The sequence below is a fragment of the Platichthys flesus genome, chromosome 7 (genome assembly GCF_949316205.1).
Source record: "Platichthys flesus chromosome 7, fPlaFle2.1, whole genome shotgun sequence".
In the NCBI taxonomy this organism is placed as follows: Eukaryota; Metazoa; Chordata; class Actinopteri; order Pleuronectiformes; family Pleuronectidae; genus Platichthys; species Platichthys flesus.
In genome coordinates this window covers 1,493,767-1,511,043 of record NC_084951.1, presented here as the reverse complement: position 1 = coordinate 1,511,043, position 17,277 = coordinate 1,493,767, and the positions used below count along the sequence as shown (strand labels likewise).

Sequence of the window (17,277 nt, the reverse complement as noted above, 5' to 3'; positions counted from 1 at the left end):
CATGGAGTACAAATCACTGAAGTATCACTCAATTGACCCATAGATGGAAAGACAAATTAAATTTGCTTGACATTTTAATTGTATTTAATTTGTTTTTGAAGGAAATTTATTCTCACTTTTTTTTTCGTTGCATTTTTGCATATGTATGTGATATTTAGATTGGCTCTGTCTTACATTGTTGTTAATATTATAAATGTCTTTTTAAATGTGATCATTAAAACATCTGTATTGGGCTCTTATGATCAGTCATATTTCGCAAGTTGATATTAGAAGCTACAATTTTTGAGCAATTGTTAAATTATGTTAATTGGTTCAAAAGCGATGACGTTAGCACTTAAAAAACTCTTCTGAATTTTTCAGGCTTGAGATGGAGAGGGAAACAAATGTTTCTCATTATTCCAAGACCACATGAGCCCACCATCGATTTCTGGTTGATACTTCACCATTTCAACATTACAGTGGAGGGGTTCATTGGATTTGTATGAACTAATTTAGAAAGTGACAATGATTTTAAAAACATATTGTAGTAATTGTATAAAATGAAATCATTTTTTTTAAATAATTGAATGATAAAAGCTTATCTAAATATGACACAAGACTGTCTGAAGTATGACCCATCTACCAACCAGTAGGTAGCTTAATGCAGGCTAAAGAAACCAGAGACATGAATACATTCAATTCAATTGATTTACAAGATTTTTGATTTTTAATATTGTCATGAAAATGTTTTAATTTGTGTATGATACAGCATGATCAGATGTGTGTGGAAGGTTGACCAGGTTGTTAATCTGAAAGGCAACTTCGGATTTACAGATTTACTGATTATGGCCTCATTGTATATGGTTGGGGTCTCACACCAGGGGTCTTCCAAAGAGAAGTCTCCCACCCCGATAAGAAACCAGGAGGGTAATAAATACATTTAAATACCCTATTGGAGAGGCCCTGTGGGTATAAAGACACAGAAATCCCCTGTGATCTTTGCTCAGTTGTTCATGCCATGTAGGTGACTGTACTGTGAGTCCATGGTTTGAATTTGTGCTTGATTCACAGAAATTGCCACCACATATTACAAGTTCATTTTCAGTTACATTTATGTAGGACCTAGTGTAAGTAGACAGTCTGCTTGACTTGCAATTAAATTATAAACCTTTACAGCCCATGTTTCAAAACATCTTTTAAATGAGTGATCTACTCCTCATCGTTGTCTTCCAGATGGAGAAGGATGCAGGATCATTGGACTGATCAGGAGTTACAGGCGCCACTTGTCGATGCTGATTCCAAAAGTAAATCTGGTTCATCTGCTCAGTCTGTGATGTACAGAGGACTTCCCAGCCACAACGCATCCAGATGCACTGTTCAGACGAGTTACTTGCCCCTAAACATAGCCCAGTTTGCCAGAAGGAACATATCAGTAACAGCTTTGTGGCTGCCTGAGGACAAAATGTCTCCAGTTCTCAAAGGAGGTGACAAGCTGAGACAAAATGCAAAAGAATTATAAGACAGACAGTATTTTTCTATAAACAACAGCTAATAGTACGGTTTTGTTGAGTGTGAGGGAGATGAAAACTATAAGAAAACAGAAATATCTGCATGTGTGTGTGTTTTTTTCACAATGTTGAACCTAAAGAGGAGACCTAAAGAGGAGACCTAAACCAGTAGCGTCTCCTACTAATAAAAACTTTGCGTCTATCTATTATACACTAATATAGCTCGTTCCTCTGTAGTATAGAGCAACACAGAGACACACTGGCACTGGGTGACATCTTCCTTATGCACACGGACACGGACACAGACACACACGCATGGACAGACATGTATATGGACACATGCAAATGGACACACAGACAGACAGACATACACGCACACAGACACAGATGGACACGCACCCATGCACCCAGGATATCTCTTAATTATCTGGCCTCATCTAACATTGATCATCGTAATAATCAGTTCTATTAAGCTGGTTATCAACCTCTCTGTGGTTTCTCAAAGTATACAATGATCAGTGGTTCTGTGATATACCTTTTCTCTGCAGGTCTTCATTCAAAGCAGGGACATCAGTAGTTCACACTGGCTGACCTTTCAAAGCATCCACCATCTCTTTGTACTGCTTCTTGTGGTGGGTGCGAATAAACATGCCAAATCCTTAATGAAGAAACAATAAAAGAAAGAGGAAAATGAGCAGTGAGAACCGCTGGATCAAACATTTAACATGATTTCCAGTCAATGTATGCAGTCACTTGGTAGAACTTACGGACTAGAAGGTTGAAGTCCTCGTCTCTCTCTGTAAATAAGCTCACCACTGTGGTCACCAACTGCTCATAGTTGTCTGTCTTCTTGTAGCTGTTAATGGTCTTAAAGAGCTCAGCTGATTTCTCTGCTCCCAGGGCTTTTTTCACATCGGCCAGAAAAGCAGCGTGGACGTCTTTCTTTGGAGCACAAGCTGATGAACACAGGAAAGGGGGCTGGAGCTTATCTAATGCATAGTGACACATTCATTCGGCAGTTCTAGATCTGGATCTCTATTTGTTTATGCTGAATCTTTTTCATGTCAGATGGAGAGTAAAGAGATCAAATAATCATTGAAGTGTACACAGCATCGGAGGTTAAAGAATGTCCTACCAGTCGCAGGTTCTCTTAATCCTTGCTGGTTTAAGTGATGTCCCCCTTTGTTGAGCTGCTCTGTATTAAGTTGCCTGCAGATAGACGTCCCACTGGAAGAGGTTAGACTCACAGCAGGCTCACGGCTTGTGGCTGGTGGAAAATAAGACAGATGAGCTCTCCACCATATACAATGAAACAAAGCTGTTCTGACTATAATGACTAAGAATGATCAAGCAGAAAAGCATATTAGTAGTTGTAACTTTGGAGAAGAGAAACGATTATTTATAATAAAGATACAGGAGCTGGAACTTCTACCACTAAAGTGAGATAAGGACATGTTCTAACATAAAATAAACTGAATAGCAACAACCAACCTGCTGTCTCTTAATCTGACACAAATTTCAGAAACTGACAGAATTAACACATGAACTGAAAGAATTGTTTCATGATCGTGTTGGAGCTGGTCAGTTATGTTCAATGCTATCAGACACACATGCAGAGGAGAGAGGTGGGTTGAGTGATCCGTACCACTCTGCAGTATCAGCACCTTCTTCTCATCCTTTGACAGTGAGTGCTCCGGTTTGTATCCGCAGCCCTGCCCTGTCAGCTCCACACACCTCTCATCGAACATCTTCTTGTGATGTGGCCGAACAAACTGGTAGAAGCCTGCGACATAGAGGCTCCGTCAGAATCAACTGGTGACGAAAAGGTTGAGTTCGGTGTATTGTGCATATCACCATTACTGTGCTTTATTTTATATCCTGATTATTTGTATATCAAGAGAAAGAAAATGGGTTCATCAAACGTGATGTAAACACTCTTAGTTAACTTCTAAGTGTAGTGAAAATCTGATTTATGGATTTTTTAAAGTAAATAATTAATTGAGCAGCCACACATGAGGATTTGATTTCAATTGTGAACTTTGTCTTTATATTTCTGCGCCTGTGTGGAAATCTGATGTGTTGATATTACATGATGAACAAAAAGCAACCTCTGTGCAGGTGAAGAATATATCTACCAAAAACCTTGATACCCAAACTGAGAAAAAGCGTTATTGATTAGGTTTGTTTAATTCGACTGATGACTGGGAGGTTTTTCAGGCACGTCCAGTGGGGAGGAGACCTCGGGGAAGACCCAGGACTAGGTGGAGAGATTATATCTCAACACTGGCCTGGGAACGCCTCGGGATCCCCCCGTCAGAGCTGGTCAATGTGGCCCGGGAAAGGGAAGTCTGGGGCCCCCTGCTTGAGCTGCTCCCCCCGCGACCCGACCCCGGATAAGCGAATGACGATGATGATGATGATGATGATGATGATGATGATAATTCGACTGATGCCAGTCACAGGCTGTCAATTGTGTAATTTGAGTGGTTTTCAGCCTCGTGAGGGTGGTTCTTAGATGAGATAAACTGAAGGAAGATGGAGAGCGAGAATTGCTTGCAGTGGCAAGTCAGGAGGACCTGTTCAATTTATGGAAGTATTTTGTTTGGGAGAAAAGTGGAGCAACCATGGAAAGTGACTGAAGCTCACCAGGCTTCATATGAGTCATCGAGGAACCCAATTCCTGTTGTGGCCTGTTGTAAGGTACTACAGCTGAAAAGCTTAGTGAACATCAAGTCTATAGACGTAAAACTAATAATTTCACCAGTACAACTTGCAGCATGCCAGCCAGCATATCTCTAAGGTTGAATTTGTACAATGTGATCATAATGTACAAATTAAGTAACAATGATTAAGTTCTTCAAAAAGGATTTTGACCCAGACTCAGGGAATGTAGGTAAAGCATCTTAGATCAATTCATCAATTTTGTGAAATAACTGTCAGTGTACACAGGAACCTAAGGACCCTGCGGAAATCACCTGCTTTGTTGGTGAACCTGACTTTGCTCATGGGTTTCTGTAAGACAGCTTTTAGACGGGATCTGAACACCATAAGTCCTCCTCTCGCTCTATGTGTGAACAAAAATGTCTAAGTGAGTGCCTCCGGACTCACTCCGTCTGGTCCCCTAGTATAAAGTCTGCACAAAGTCCAGAGGCTGTGTACACACAGCAGGGGATCCTCCTCGTATGATTGTTAGGTATTTGTTCTTGCAATTTATCGCAATGTGAAGTTCAGTTAAGAGACAAGGTGAGCGTTAGAGAAGGCGCTTGGCTGTTTATTACAGCAGAGGACTTACCACGGAGCAGGCTGTGAGTGTTGGTGTCCTCAGTTAAGACAGCTGTCTCAGTGAGCAGGACATCCAGGTTGTCTGTCTTCTTGTAGGTCTGCAGCGCCTGCACGATGCGATCGAAGTTGACCTGGCTCAGTGACTTCTTCATCTCTGCCAGAAACGTCTTAGCTCGGCTGGCTCTACTTTCCCCACACACATCCTCTGACACGCCGATTTTCTTAATAGATGGACAAAATACACACAATGTGATGGTCAACTGGATTTTTCTTTCACAGAAACAAACAAATCTAAAGATACAGCACCCCTAAATACAGATTCGCGTAAAACACTACAACCAAATTAAAATACTATTAGTCTTTATTTAATTGGAAAAATATGCCTACAATTTTATATCCCACCAGTGAATTGATGTGAAATGTATAGTTTACAGTGTGTAGTGTTAACACAGAGATTCATCAGCATGAAGGAGCCACATTACTGCATGTGTCTAACAACTGCAACACCCACCAAGTGTAGACCATCACATCACACCAAACCATCAGGCTAGATTTGTAACACCTCCACATACGGACAGTCAACTCAACCGATACATTTAAAAGAAGAACTATAATGAACAATATTTGAACCACTACATCCTCAGGATTATTTTGTTAGACATTGAACAACTGTCTTCACGTTTTCAAAGGATCATTAGTTCTCCTAATCACCAGACGGCCTTTAAAAATAGTAAAAAGGAATGATGAAGAGATTATTAAATATTTCACATAATAATTACGAATTGAAGATTAAATCAAAATGGAATTACAAAATATTTGTCCTTACACCTATGAAGGAGGCAATTCAGCTGTGATTTTCACTTGTCAGAAAATCTTACTTTATACTCAAAACATGTATAATGGGCTTGATGCTCTAACTGCACAGCATCAGAGTTAACAGATCTGTGGAAAAAATAGTATTGTTAAACTCAACATGTACCTGCTCTTGGACCAATTTGATTTTACGTTTTCCTCCCCGCAATTCATCTTCCATCCTCTTGTCATGTTTAATAGAAAGGGTGGACAGATGGTTTGCCTTCAAAAGAAAAAGTGAACAATTGAACACAATTATAATCTTTGGAAATAAAATCTCAAATAAGTGTATTATTCCATTGTTGTTTCAGAGTGACATACATTATGGAGGACCATACATGACATAAGTAAAAATAAATAAATGTATAAATAAATACAGAAATAAATAAATAAATGAATAAATAAAAATGGAAATAAATAAATAAATACAGAAATAAATAAATAAATATGTTAATACCAAAAGAAATGTCAAAAGAAATGTCTTAAATATATTTTAACATTTATTTTTTCCCTGATACATTTCCTTTGCATTTGCAGTGTCCTTATGCTAATGAGAAAGGCGGGCCTAACCGCAGTCTCATGCAGGATTGGTCACAGGAGTGTAATGATCCAGCCCTACTACTTCTGCCTTTCAATGCTGGTGTCCAGTAGCTGTTTGCAGCGTTGAGCCAGTTCACACTTAAAATGAACTAGTTCAAGTTCAGAGGGTTAGTTAAGGTTATTTTTTATTGGGATGATTTAGGTGTCAGTAGTCCTGACTGTGAGCGTCACGTCTCGTGTTGTACTGAGCACAATGAGCGAGCCGAGAGGAGGAGGAGGAAACAGAAACTCCAGCTCGGTACAAACCACCTGCAGCTTCTGCTGTGATCATGAAGCCGCTGATCTCTGAGCAGTTGTGACCAGAGAAGCTCTGTGTTTTCACTGTTTCCACTGTTCCACAGAGTCACTAACTGGCTGTTTCACGGTGAAGAGCTCAAGTCTCAGTCACTGCCCGTGTCTCTGAGCGAGTGTGTGACGGAGCGCAGGGGCTGTGTGTGTGTGTGTGTAGTTCAGTTGACCAATCCTGCTCGAGACTGAGGTTAAGCCCGCCTTTCTCATTAGCATAAGGACACTGAAATGTGGAAATAAATAAATGTGGAAATAAATAAAAGTTGCAATAAAAGTGGAAATAAATAAATAAATGTGGAAATAAGTTTAAGACATTGATTTATTTAATTCTGCATTTATTTCCATATTTATTTATTTATTTCCACATTTATTCCAACTTTTATTTTTCGATTTCAGTGTCCTTATGCGAATGAGAAAGGCGGGCCTAACCTCAGTCTCGAGCAGGATTGGTCAACTGAGCTACACACACACACAGCCCCTGCGCTCCGCCACACACTCGCTCAGAGACACGGGCAGTGACTGAGACTTGAGCTCTTCACCGTGAAACAGCCAGTTAGTGACTCTGTGGAACAGTGGAAACAGTGGAAACACAGAGTTTCTCTGGTCACATCTGCTCAGAGATCAGCGGCTTCATGATCACAGCAGAGGCGGCAGGTGGTTTGTACCGAGCTGGAGTTTCTGTTTCCTCCTCCTCTCGGCTCGCTCCTTGTGCTCAGTACAACACGAGACGTGACGCTCACAGTCAGGACTACTGACACCTAAATCATCCCAATAAAAAATAACCTTAACTAACCCTCTGAACTTGAACTAGCTCATTTTAAGTGTGAACTGGCTCAACGCTGCAAACAGCTACTGGACACCAGCATTGAAAGGCAGAAGTAGTAGGGCTGGATCATTACACTCCTGTGACCAATCCTGCATGAGACTGCGGTTAGGCCCGCCTTTCTCATTAGCATAAGGACACTGCAAATGCAAAGGAAATGTATCAGGGAAAAAATAAATGTTAAAATATATTTAAGACATTTCTTTTGACATTTCTTTTGGTATTAACATATTTATTTATTTATTTCTGTATTTATTTATTTATTTCCATTTTTATTTATTCATTTATTTATTTATTTCTGTATTTATTTATACATTTATTTATTTATTTATTTTTACTTATGTCATGTATGGTCCTCCATAATACATCAGTAAATGTACTAAGGAGAGAAAAAGGGATGTCTTAAAATAAACACCTGACCTCCATTTTTAGACATACATTCAGCATTCATGTAGGATTAATTGCAAACTAAACCTATTGAATCGTTTTGAGTGCTATATGGTTTTTAAAAAATTTCTGAAATGCAAAAACCAAATAAATAAAAAGTAATACAATTATGTCATAATATAAACCAGTGGTTCTCAACCTTCGAAGAAAAAATTCTGCCGAAGACAAAAAGCTGCTTGGTTCATTATCATGTATCAGCATTACTAACTGAAACAGAACAGAGTACTATCACATCACGCCAGATAAACAAAGGCAGAAGTCTATAAAAGGTTCAAGATGATAAAAAAAGTCAACACAGACAATGATGTGTCAGAAAGGCGCTGCTGCACACCGCTCTTCAATTTAACAATGGTATAATACACAGAGTAAGTGATCTAATATGTGTAAAGCAATTTCTGATCATTATGAAATTGTGTGGGGATGAATAGGACTGAGACAGTTAAATAGATTCAATTTCGTATTCTCAATTCATCTTGGGTATGTTAAAACTTGTATTTCCAGCTTTCCACTTATGATTGGATCACCTGAAACAGGTCTGAACTGGGTTTAAAGTAGAGAACTGCTATCTACTTTTAGGACAGGTCACTGTGTCTCACAGTACACACACTACCTTCTCCTCTCCCACGGCAGCATCAGCGTCCTCTCCATCGTGGACGTCACCTCGTTCCAGAGCGTCCATTAAGTTGGCTGGTCTCCTCTGACTCTCCTGCACCTCACACTCATACTCAATACAGATTTTGGCCATCCCACTAGCTCCAGTGTTTTCATCTGACACACAAAGACAAGACAACTGGTTACAACTTAGGACACATGAAGGACTCGCTTCTCATGGAACCCTGCCTTTATAGTCATACTCACTGAGCCTCCTCCTCTTCAGGCTGGGAAGGTGGCTGTCCAACTCCTTAGCCTTCTGTGTGTGGGAGCTTTGGGTGGATGCGCAGGAAGTGAAGCCAGAAGACTGAGTGTCTGATAGACACTCTGTTCTACATTTCCCTGCAGCAGTCTTCTTTTCTACTACAGGCCTCTGGCACAGTCAAACACAACCACGAGCAGTCAATTTAAGCTTAAAATCAGCTGATATCGTGATGTAATGTAATGTAATATCAACTCCAACAATTCATTGTCAACACACAGGCAGTTCAGATTTAATGAGGTTTTTTGTTCCTGCCCTTCAGTGCAGATGAGCTGCAAAACTTTATAAACACAGCTTATAAAGATTTATATATTTATACTATATATATATATATATATATATATATATAAACTATAGTTTGATGCATTCATGAAATTATAGAGCGACAATAAAGAAAACTTGACAATTTTATTGCTATTTTTACCTGTTACAACAAAGGAAAACACCTAACTCTTATGAAGAGAACAAAATACACTGGTATGTGTAGGCCTACTTTGAAATAAATTAAATACAGAACTAACCTATTTGAGTCCTCCCCATTTTTGTGAGAAATGTATAAAATAAGTAAGTAGCCCACTTTGAAATAAATAAAACATATAGCTGCAGAATTTTCGTTTTTTGGATTTATCCATGGTTAGCCTACCGAGATCGAGGGTCAGAAACTCAAGATTAGTGATAGGATGTGACGCATATTTATGTTGACGAAATGTTAAAACAAAAAGGGAGAGCTGGTCAGACTGGAGGTGGACACAGAAGCTGAAGCTCGATATAAACCAACTGCAGTTTCTGCTCTGATCAGGAAGCTGTGGCGCTGATCTCTTAGCAGCTGTAAATGGTTTGGTTTTGTATTTATATAGTGCTTTTCTAGTCTTGATGACCACTCAAAGTGCTTTACCATTATTCTATGAGGGGCCATTCGGGGTTCAGCATCTTGCCCAAGGACACTTCGGCATGCAGATGGGTCAGACTGGGGATCGAACTGCCGACCTTCAGGTTGGAGGACGACCACTTTACCCCTCAGCCACAGCCGCCCTGTGATCAGAGAAACTCTGTGTTTTCACTGTTTCCACTGATAAGAAGCAGTCAGTCACTGACCGGCTGCTTCGTGGACGAGCTCTGATCTCACTGTGTGTGACTTTTGAGTGACACACACATTCGCCCGCTCCTGGAATTTCATGATGGCCTGATACGATGAATTTAAAAAAATCTAAGCTCTCATCATATGAAAACTGATTCGTAAAGTTCACCGTTCGTGAAAAATTTGCGCGACATGCACAACACTGTACAGGGAGCCACTGCAAAGGGACTGAAGGTCTGACCCCTGGTCTAGTGTATGTCTTCTAAATGTATGGCTCTGCTTTTTAATCCTGTCCTGCTGGTACGGGATGGAAGAGGGGATGAACACAAAATTAATAAAGAAAATATTTTTAAATAATATAAAAAATGTGCACCATATCTGTATTTGTTTCTTGACCAAAAACCTAATTATATTTCTGAACATACTATATATCATATTTTGGGCAAAAATTATCTGGGTGCAGGAGTTGTAATTAATGTCTGTTAAACTTGAAATTAGACTCAACAGTGTATTCTGTAATGTCCACCTGCCCCACCCTCTTCCTCATTAGACTGATCATAACACTTTTGTGCCAGAACTCACCATCTTCTGTGCAACCCTGAAGAATTGAGAGACGTCACGGACCACATTCCCGAAGCCATCATACAGACGCACATAAGGCCTAACCCATGATGGAAGCTGAGCTCGGGCTTCAGAGCTTTTAAACCTGTGGGAGAAGTCACATTATTTAAGTTCACAACCTCAATTGTTGTCTAAATGACGTTAGCAAAGTTAAAGGTTTTTATATTATTTAAAGGGGCACTTAACAGACACGTGAGCTTCAGCTCACTATCACCCTGTGAAAACTATTTGTATAGTGTCATGTGTGCTTCTGATGGCACGTAACATAGTTCATGTTGTCATGGTTACCCCAACTGACTTTTCTCTTTTTGAATAAAACTTTCAAAAATATTTATTTGATGTAATGATTCAAGTGATTTTATTTTCCCATTGCATCTTCAAACGTTATTTCATTTTTCTTATTCCAAACATTTACAATTCATATTCTAGACTGACCGATTTATTATTTCAGTATTGATTTTCATGGACACATTCTTGCATGTTGGGAAATTTGACTAATATTTATTTTGGGAGACAAATTAATTAGAGGTTTCTTCAGGATTCCAAAGACGTTACAGTTAACTTTACTTAATTACATCTTGCACAAGGACCTCAGTATCTCAGGTAATAGTATGACTTTTTACTGAAGACTGACCTGTGATCGCACAGGAATATGGCTCCATAGTCGTCCTTATGGCGAATAACTCTACCCACGGCCTGGTTCACAGCTCTGTAAGCCTGCTGTCTGTACCACTCCTGCCCAGACAGGTACTGTTCCAGCACACACACATTATATATACACACGCATACAAATATAGCAACAACTATGGTCATGGAGGATTTTCAGTCAAACTCTGAGCAGTTTCTCTCACCTTTAGCCCAGGAGCTCTCTTTCGGCTCATCTCATCCAAGTACTGCATCTTCAAGATGACTCGAGGGTCCATCCTTGGAGGGAAGGGAAGGCCTGTGATGATGACACCTCGACCAAAGTTGTCTGTAAAATCCAGACCTTCGCTAGCCTGATACAGGAATACATTCACAGAACTGTGACTAGGTGAAGTTACATCATATAGACGCCTCTAGTTTTATACCAACATGCAAAGTGTCTTTTCAAAAGGTTTCTGCGATTTGGGGAATTTCTTCCTCATGTACTGTGGTCGTCTCGCTTTTTGATACTGTTTGATACACCACGCCCCACGCTTACCGTGGTACTTCTCCATTTCATCTTTTTAGTCAGAATCCAGAAGCTTTTAGAAGACATAAAAAAATATGGACAAAACTAATGCAGACTATGGACAGAAGGCCTATCTGTTTCTGAATACGTGTCACTTCCTGATTGGTTCTTATTGGTGACAACTATACTACCAGTGGCGAATGTAAAGCTCTGATAAAAATGATCAGTAACAGTTCCACCTCGTTGTTCTAAAAAAACAAATCCATGCTCTTCCTTTTCTTCATTAGCTCTGGTAAATATCCATACAACATTTGTTAGCAATATGCTCTTCTTATCTAAAAAGGTCAATCTTGTTAACAGACTTCATGGACACACAAAAACCTCACCTTCCCTCGACAGACCGCAAAGAAGCTTCCCCCTTTGGATGCTGGATCACGGACTTTGTTGTAAAATCCATCGATAGCCTATGAACAGAGATTAATACAAAAATAATAGTAAACTTTTATATAAAAACTTTACTTAACAAAGTTACAAAGTGCTTTACAAGGAAGAAACAATAAAAATAAAACTATGAAACATGAAAAAATATAACAGCAAAATAGATTTGATAGGACAAATAAGAGCCGATGTCACTAATTTATAGTACTATACTACATACTTTTAGGAAGGGATTTAAAAGAGGATAGAGTTCGATGGGTTATGAATTCCCCGAAAACCTAGCCTTAAAACACTAACACTATAAATTTTTCATAAAAGATATTATTTGAGATGACTTTTTCCAGAACCACAGTTTGAAGATGAATCCGTAGTTACTTAGAGGCCCAATATTTTACACCTTTCTGGAATTGAATCTGAGGTGTTTGTTAGGGTCCAGAGTTTCCATACAGAGTCACGGCTGGGTGGGGCTGAGAGACAAGTGCCATTCCCATATGTCTCATACGGAGGAGAAAGTACGAAACGAGAGTAATATTTCTTAGAATAGACTGAGTGAAAAACTCAGACTGTTTTCATACTTTGAGGGTACATCTTACCCCATTCTAGTAATTACAGATAGTAAAAAGCCCAGAAAATGTATTTGACACAATATGGGCCCTTTAAGGAAAGAGCTTCCAAATTAGGTTTCTGTTGCAAAAAGGTTTAATGATGGCGTGTTTAAAACTGTTAAAACATTATTAAGACATTTAATTTCAACAGGAAAAAACAGTAGGGAATAGTCTTTGAGCAGCTTGGTGGGATTGAATCTAGCATGCAGGAAGAAGCGTTTATATGTAGGATGGTCATCTCAAGCATTGAGACTGAAACTGTTTGAAGAAAAGGATATATTCAGGATGGATTTGGGACCTAAGATTATATTCCTTGTTTACAAAGGGGATCAGAAATGTTTCTGGCAGTTCAGCATCAGGTTGTGGATAGGAATTGGATGGATGGTTAAATTGTGAATTTTCATCTGAACTTAAGGGATATTTTTATTTCACAAAATCGGGTCAGAAAAATATATATATCTTACCTTCATTCGCACTGAGTTTTGATTGTGATAAGCCCTGTCTCAGTCTAACTGACCTCCCATTGTCTCTCTAGGGTTAGATCATTTATCCAGAGGAAGTGACTTGTTTTTAGTAATCTGGTTATAAATTGACTAGTTTGGTTATGGATGGAAAGGCAGTGATAGTTGAATGATTTTAACAAAGCGTCTGGATCAAGAGTGGATAAAGGCAAGTAACAGAGGATGGAATTAAAGGTTCACTGTGTAGTATTTAGTGACATCGAGTTGGAAAGTAGCATGTTGCAGCTGAATACCCCTCCCCTCAACCTTCCTTAAGTTTTAAATATAAAGGGGCCCATTCTACAGTAAAGAAAACAAAAATTCATACAATCTAGATGAAACACACTTGAGAAAACATCGTTAGCATTATTTTATATTCAATCCCTTTCACCTAAATCTTACACACTGAACCTGTAAGCCATAGGTTGTTCCAATTATCACACTGCTATCAGGAAGTTAACCAGTTCACACAATGAAAGCTCATGAAATACTGTGACACTTGCAAATAGATTTCTAATAAAAGATACACCTACCTCAGTAAAGGTGCCCTTTCCTTTAGGTTCAACAAACATAGGCTTTATGCTCTCAATACGATCTGCATGTCCGTTAGCCTGATGAGAGAAAACACAGTGTAACAGCACCTTTAACATGATAACGTTCAATTCAGGTATCATACAGTCTTGTGTTTCCTTATTGCTATATTTCCACTCACTCTCCAGAAGTCCAGTGTTTTGTCCATTAAAGAGAACGAGGGAAAGAAAACTAGGAGACCATGAGGAACCACACGGCTCATGTTGGCTGAGGAGAGAACCCAACAAGAGACACATCAATGAGACGTTCATGACAGTAAGGATGAAGTCTAATAATCTGATGTATGATACCTTTTTTTAACAAAAAAATTTATCATCCACAGTAATGTGCAGGAATAATAAACATACATTGTGTGATCTTACCAACAGTTTTGCCTAAAGATGCCATGTTTTCAGGAACAAACCTGCCCACAGAGACATACATTAGGAGCTTTATTTGCAGTATATCTGATAGTTAGGAAATATCTTTATCCTATAATAAAATATGAAGGTTTTAAATTTAACTCTGGAAGCTTTTTTATGTATGTATGTATGTATGTATGTATGTATGTATGTATGTATGTATGTATGTATGTATGTATGTATGTATGTATGTATGTATGTATGCATTTATGATTAAAAGTGTAGAAGCTTGTCTGTAGGAGGAAACTACCCTGGCCTTGAGAGCTCTACGAACAGCAACTTAAGAAAACACATGCAAGTTGACAAAACACAAGCAAAGTAAGAAAACATCTTCATAAATTTCACAGCACAACGAATTACAGAAATTCGCAGCAAATAGACAAACACGCAGCAAATAGACAAACGGCTGCAAATAGAGGAGAAACCACAACAGAAGTGTTTCCAGAGGACAGCTAAAAGTGATGGACACTGCTGCCACAAAAACGTCCAACGAATGTGGCTCTTCAGCCCTCTGCAGTGGCTGTACAGTACAGTGTTGTGCATATTTTTCGCGAACATTGAACTTAACAAATCAGTTTTCATGTTATTAACGTGAACGTAACGATGAACGTTAGTGAACGTCACGTTCATTTTTAAATCAGGCCATCATGAAATACCAGGAGCGGGCGAATGCGCGTTTCTATAATGTGTTGTGTTGTGTTGTGAAATTGATGAAGATGTTTTCTTACTTTGCTTGTGTTTTGTCAACTTGCATGTGTTTTCTTAAGTTGCTGTTCGTTGAGCTCTCAGGGCCACCGTAGGAAACACTAACCTTCTGTCAAACGCTGAACTCAACTGCACACCATCTGGGCCTCGTTCAATGACGCTAACAAAGATCTGGTCCCGCTCAATCACATGGCCGTTCTCCAGACACACTGGGAAATTTCTGCAGCAAACACAAAAAATGATTGGGATCACTATCAAGGTTTTCCTGCTGCCAATACAACTGAATGATTGATTACTAAAGTTAAAGATAATAAATCCTGAAGATTTCTGCTTTGTCTTGTAGCAATCAGTACATGCTAAGAACAGCTTAGTCTGCACTTTACCAGGCACATGTCTACTTTATCCTGATTTATGTCTGGCTGGAACAATGGTGGATAGACAGAGAGACAGACAGAAGGACATCACAATCCTCAGAGCGTACAGGGATGAAAACTACACTACATAAGCACCAAATCCACTTTGTTGAGTTTGTAAATTAGATTTGCAGTCCCTTTATTAAGGTAGCTATTGACTTTGGGCCCCAGTCTATACTGTCGGTTGCATAATTGTGCATAAATCCAGCTTTGGGAAGCAACGAGTAGGAGGTAACTTACATTCTCATCTCAGAGGTGAATGAGGACAGAGGAGAGAGGGTACCACTGGTCAGAATGATGCAGCGAACACCTTGGTTCACAAGATCCTGCATGCTGTAGCCAGGAGAGAAGCACCAGTAACTCAGAATATTGCCTACAAGGGGCCAAGAAACACAAAAGAACAATTTAACCCGCTTGCACAGAGTAGAGGGAGGACAGTGAAACAACCTGAACTAAAAGGTCAGCAGGGTTCATGGTTCAGATATCCACACAGAAGGTTGAATATGGAGTGATTTCAAAGCAAGTTAAAGATGGTGTATTGTGGAGAACTACAGTGTTTGGTGTCTGAGTCAAAGGTAAAGGTCATACCATTACCTTGTTTCTTTGATGAGGATGACGCCCACACATCAGAGCTCTGGTTTTTCTTGTGAGAGCTGGTGTCTCTGTGAATATGAACCTGAGACAAACACATTGATATGACAGCTTAAGTCACTGCATACATAAGTGTGTGGAGATGCAAAATCACTTCCTGCCTGTCTTATGAGTTCTGATGGACACACACCTTAAAATGAGAGGTGTTCGACTGCATCTGTTGCTGTTTGTCCTTTTCTGATGGCTCACCACAGAACACCAGCTACAAGAAAAAGACAGGAAGAAAACAAACTGCTGTGTATGCAACAGATCAACGATGGGCTCTGCTATTTCATATGTATCATGTGCTAATTCACATTTTCCAGAAAATGCCAGAGCACTCTTAACAGACACAATTCATTCTATTCAACTTCATATGTACAGTGCCAAAGCCCAACATAAATGATATTATTGCACTTTCCATAACAAAGTCAAGACCTTATAATTGTAGAGAAATCCACAGTTCCAATAAATCACAAAATCTTGGTGAGAGTGGAGAGAAACACTCCTTTTTGTCAGGAAGAAACCCCAACAGAACACTTAAGCACTTTCAGACTGGTTGTTATTATGATATACTCTGTATACTATAGGTATAATGCTATAGTGTAGTTTACTAGTTAAAGCACAGGGCTTTGTATGGGTAAAAACTGAATGTTAATCAGTGACCTTTGGAGGTGATGGGAGTAGTTTTAATCTTTGGACAGAGTTTCGCCCCTACACACCCCCTCTTGACTCCACCTCACTTCCTAACACAAGAGTCTGATCTCCATCTGATATCTCCCTCAAAGTAAAAAGAGGATAAATGTGTTCCACAAACATACGATTCCTTTACCTTCATTATGTAGCATACCTGTATGATATCAGCCAGCTTCTGCAGTCCATTGGTGTTCATGAATATGCCTGTCTCTGAAGAGAAGCAAGATGAGATCTCATCTATTAATAATATCAACTACTGCACATTTGTATTTTTTTTTAAACATAACCTGTGTGATATAGCCATAAGCTGCTTTCAGGCTTGCACTGAACTCCTGAGAATCTCAGGACATACTCCAGAGGGGCTGTATGTGAAAACATAAATGTCTGAGTGAGAGGATCTGGGCTTTCTGCAGAGTTTCTCTGGCAAGCCTCCCAAGTAAAAATTCCAGATTATGTCAGAATGATCTGATGAGAGTACACAGCAGGAGATCCCCTGCATGATTCACCATGAGGGAGGTGGGTGTGTTGATAACATTCCTAACATGCGACAGAAGCAAAATTGAAACTAGTTAACACCTGAACCCTCCAAATATTTGTGCGTTGTGGTGAACACGCCTGAGCAGAGAATCTCCTGATGTGTTGCTCACATGTTCAGATACTTGACCTTCAGTTATCCTTCAAAATGTTTACCCTCATCAATGCTGCTAAAGCCTTTATCCTGATGATGTTTTCCTCTACACTTGACATCTATTGC

General features: G+C 39.3%; 1 protein-coding gene across 3 annotated transcripts in view; it reads right to left on the bottom strand.

Moving 5' to 3' along the window:
- Positions 1–678: 678 nt before the first annotated feature.
- Positions 679–17,277, bottom strand: part of rtel1 (regulator of telomere elongation helicase 1) — a 30,809-nt gene continuing 14,210 nt past the window's right edge. For 2 of the 3 annotated variants that reach the window (XM_062392114.1, XM_062392116.1), the window contains exons 13-33: positions 16,678–16,733; positions 15,979–16,050; positions 15,792–15,873; positions 15,438–15,570; positions 14,891–15,004; positions 14,041–14,081; positions 13,800–13,885; positions 13,621–13,698; positions 11,931–12,008; positions 11,243–11,389; positions 11,026–11,141; positions 10,353–10,476; positions 8,638–8,803; positions 8,390–8,547; positions 5,749–5,844; positions 4,780–4,990; positions 3,133–3,270; positions 2,623–2,754; positions 2,255–2,443; positions 2,023–2,145; positions 679–1,375 (exon numbers count right to left, since the gene is read on the bottom strand). In XM_062392114.1, coding sequence (XP_062248098.1) covers positions 2,066–2,145; positions 2,255–2,443; positions 2,623–2,754; positions 3,133–3,270; positions 4,780–4,990; positions 5,749–5,844; positions 8,390–8,547; positions 8,638–8,803; positions 10,353–10,476; positions 11,026–11,141; positions 11,243–11,389; positions 11,931–12,008; positions 13,621–13,698; positions 13,800–13,885; positions 14,041–14,081; positions 14,891–15,004; positions 15,438–15,570; positions 15,792–15,873; positions 15,979–16,050; positions 16,678–16,733 — 2,297 coding nt within the window. In that variant the 3' untranslated portion in view covers positions 679–1,375; positions 2,023–2,065. Of the gene's footprint in view, positions 1,472–2,022; positions 2,146–2,254; positions 2,444–2,622; positions 2,755–3,132; positions 3,271–4,779; positions 4,991–5,748; positions 5,845–8,389; positions 8,548–8,637; positions 8,804–10,352; positions 10,477–11,025; positions 11,142–11,242; positions 11,390–11,930; positions 12,009–13,620; positions 13,699–13,799; positions 13,886–14,040; positions 14,082–14,890; positions 15,005–15,437; positions 15,571–15,791; positions 15,874–15,978; positions 16,051–16,677; positions 16,734–17,277 lie in introns of all 3 variants that reach the window. The other variant, XM_062392115.1, reaches the window with a different exon arrangement.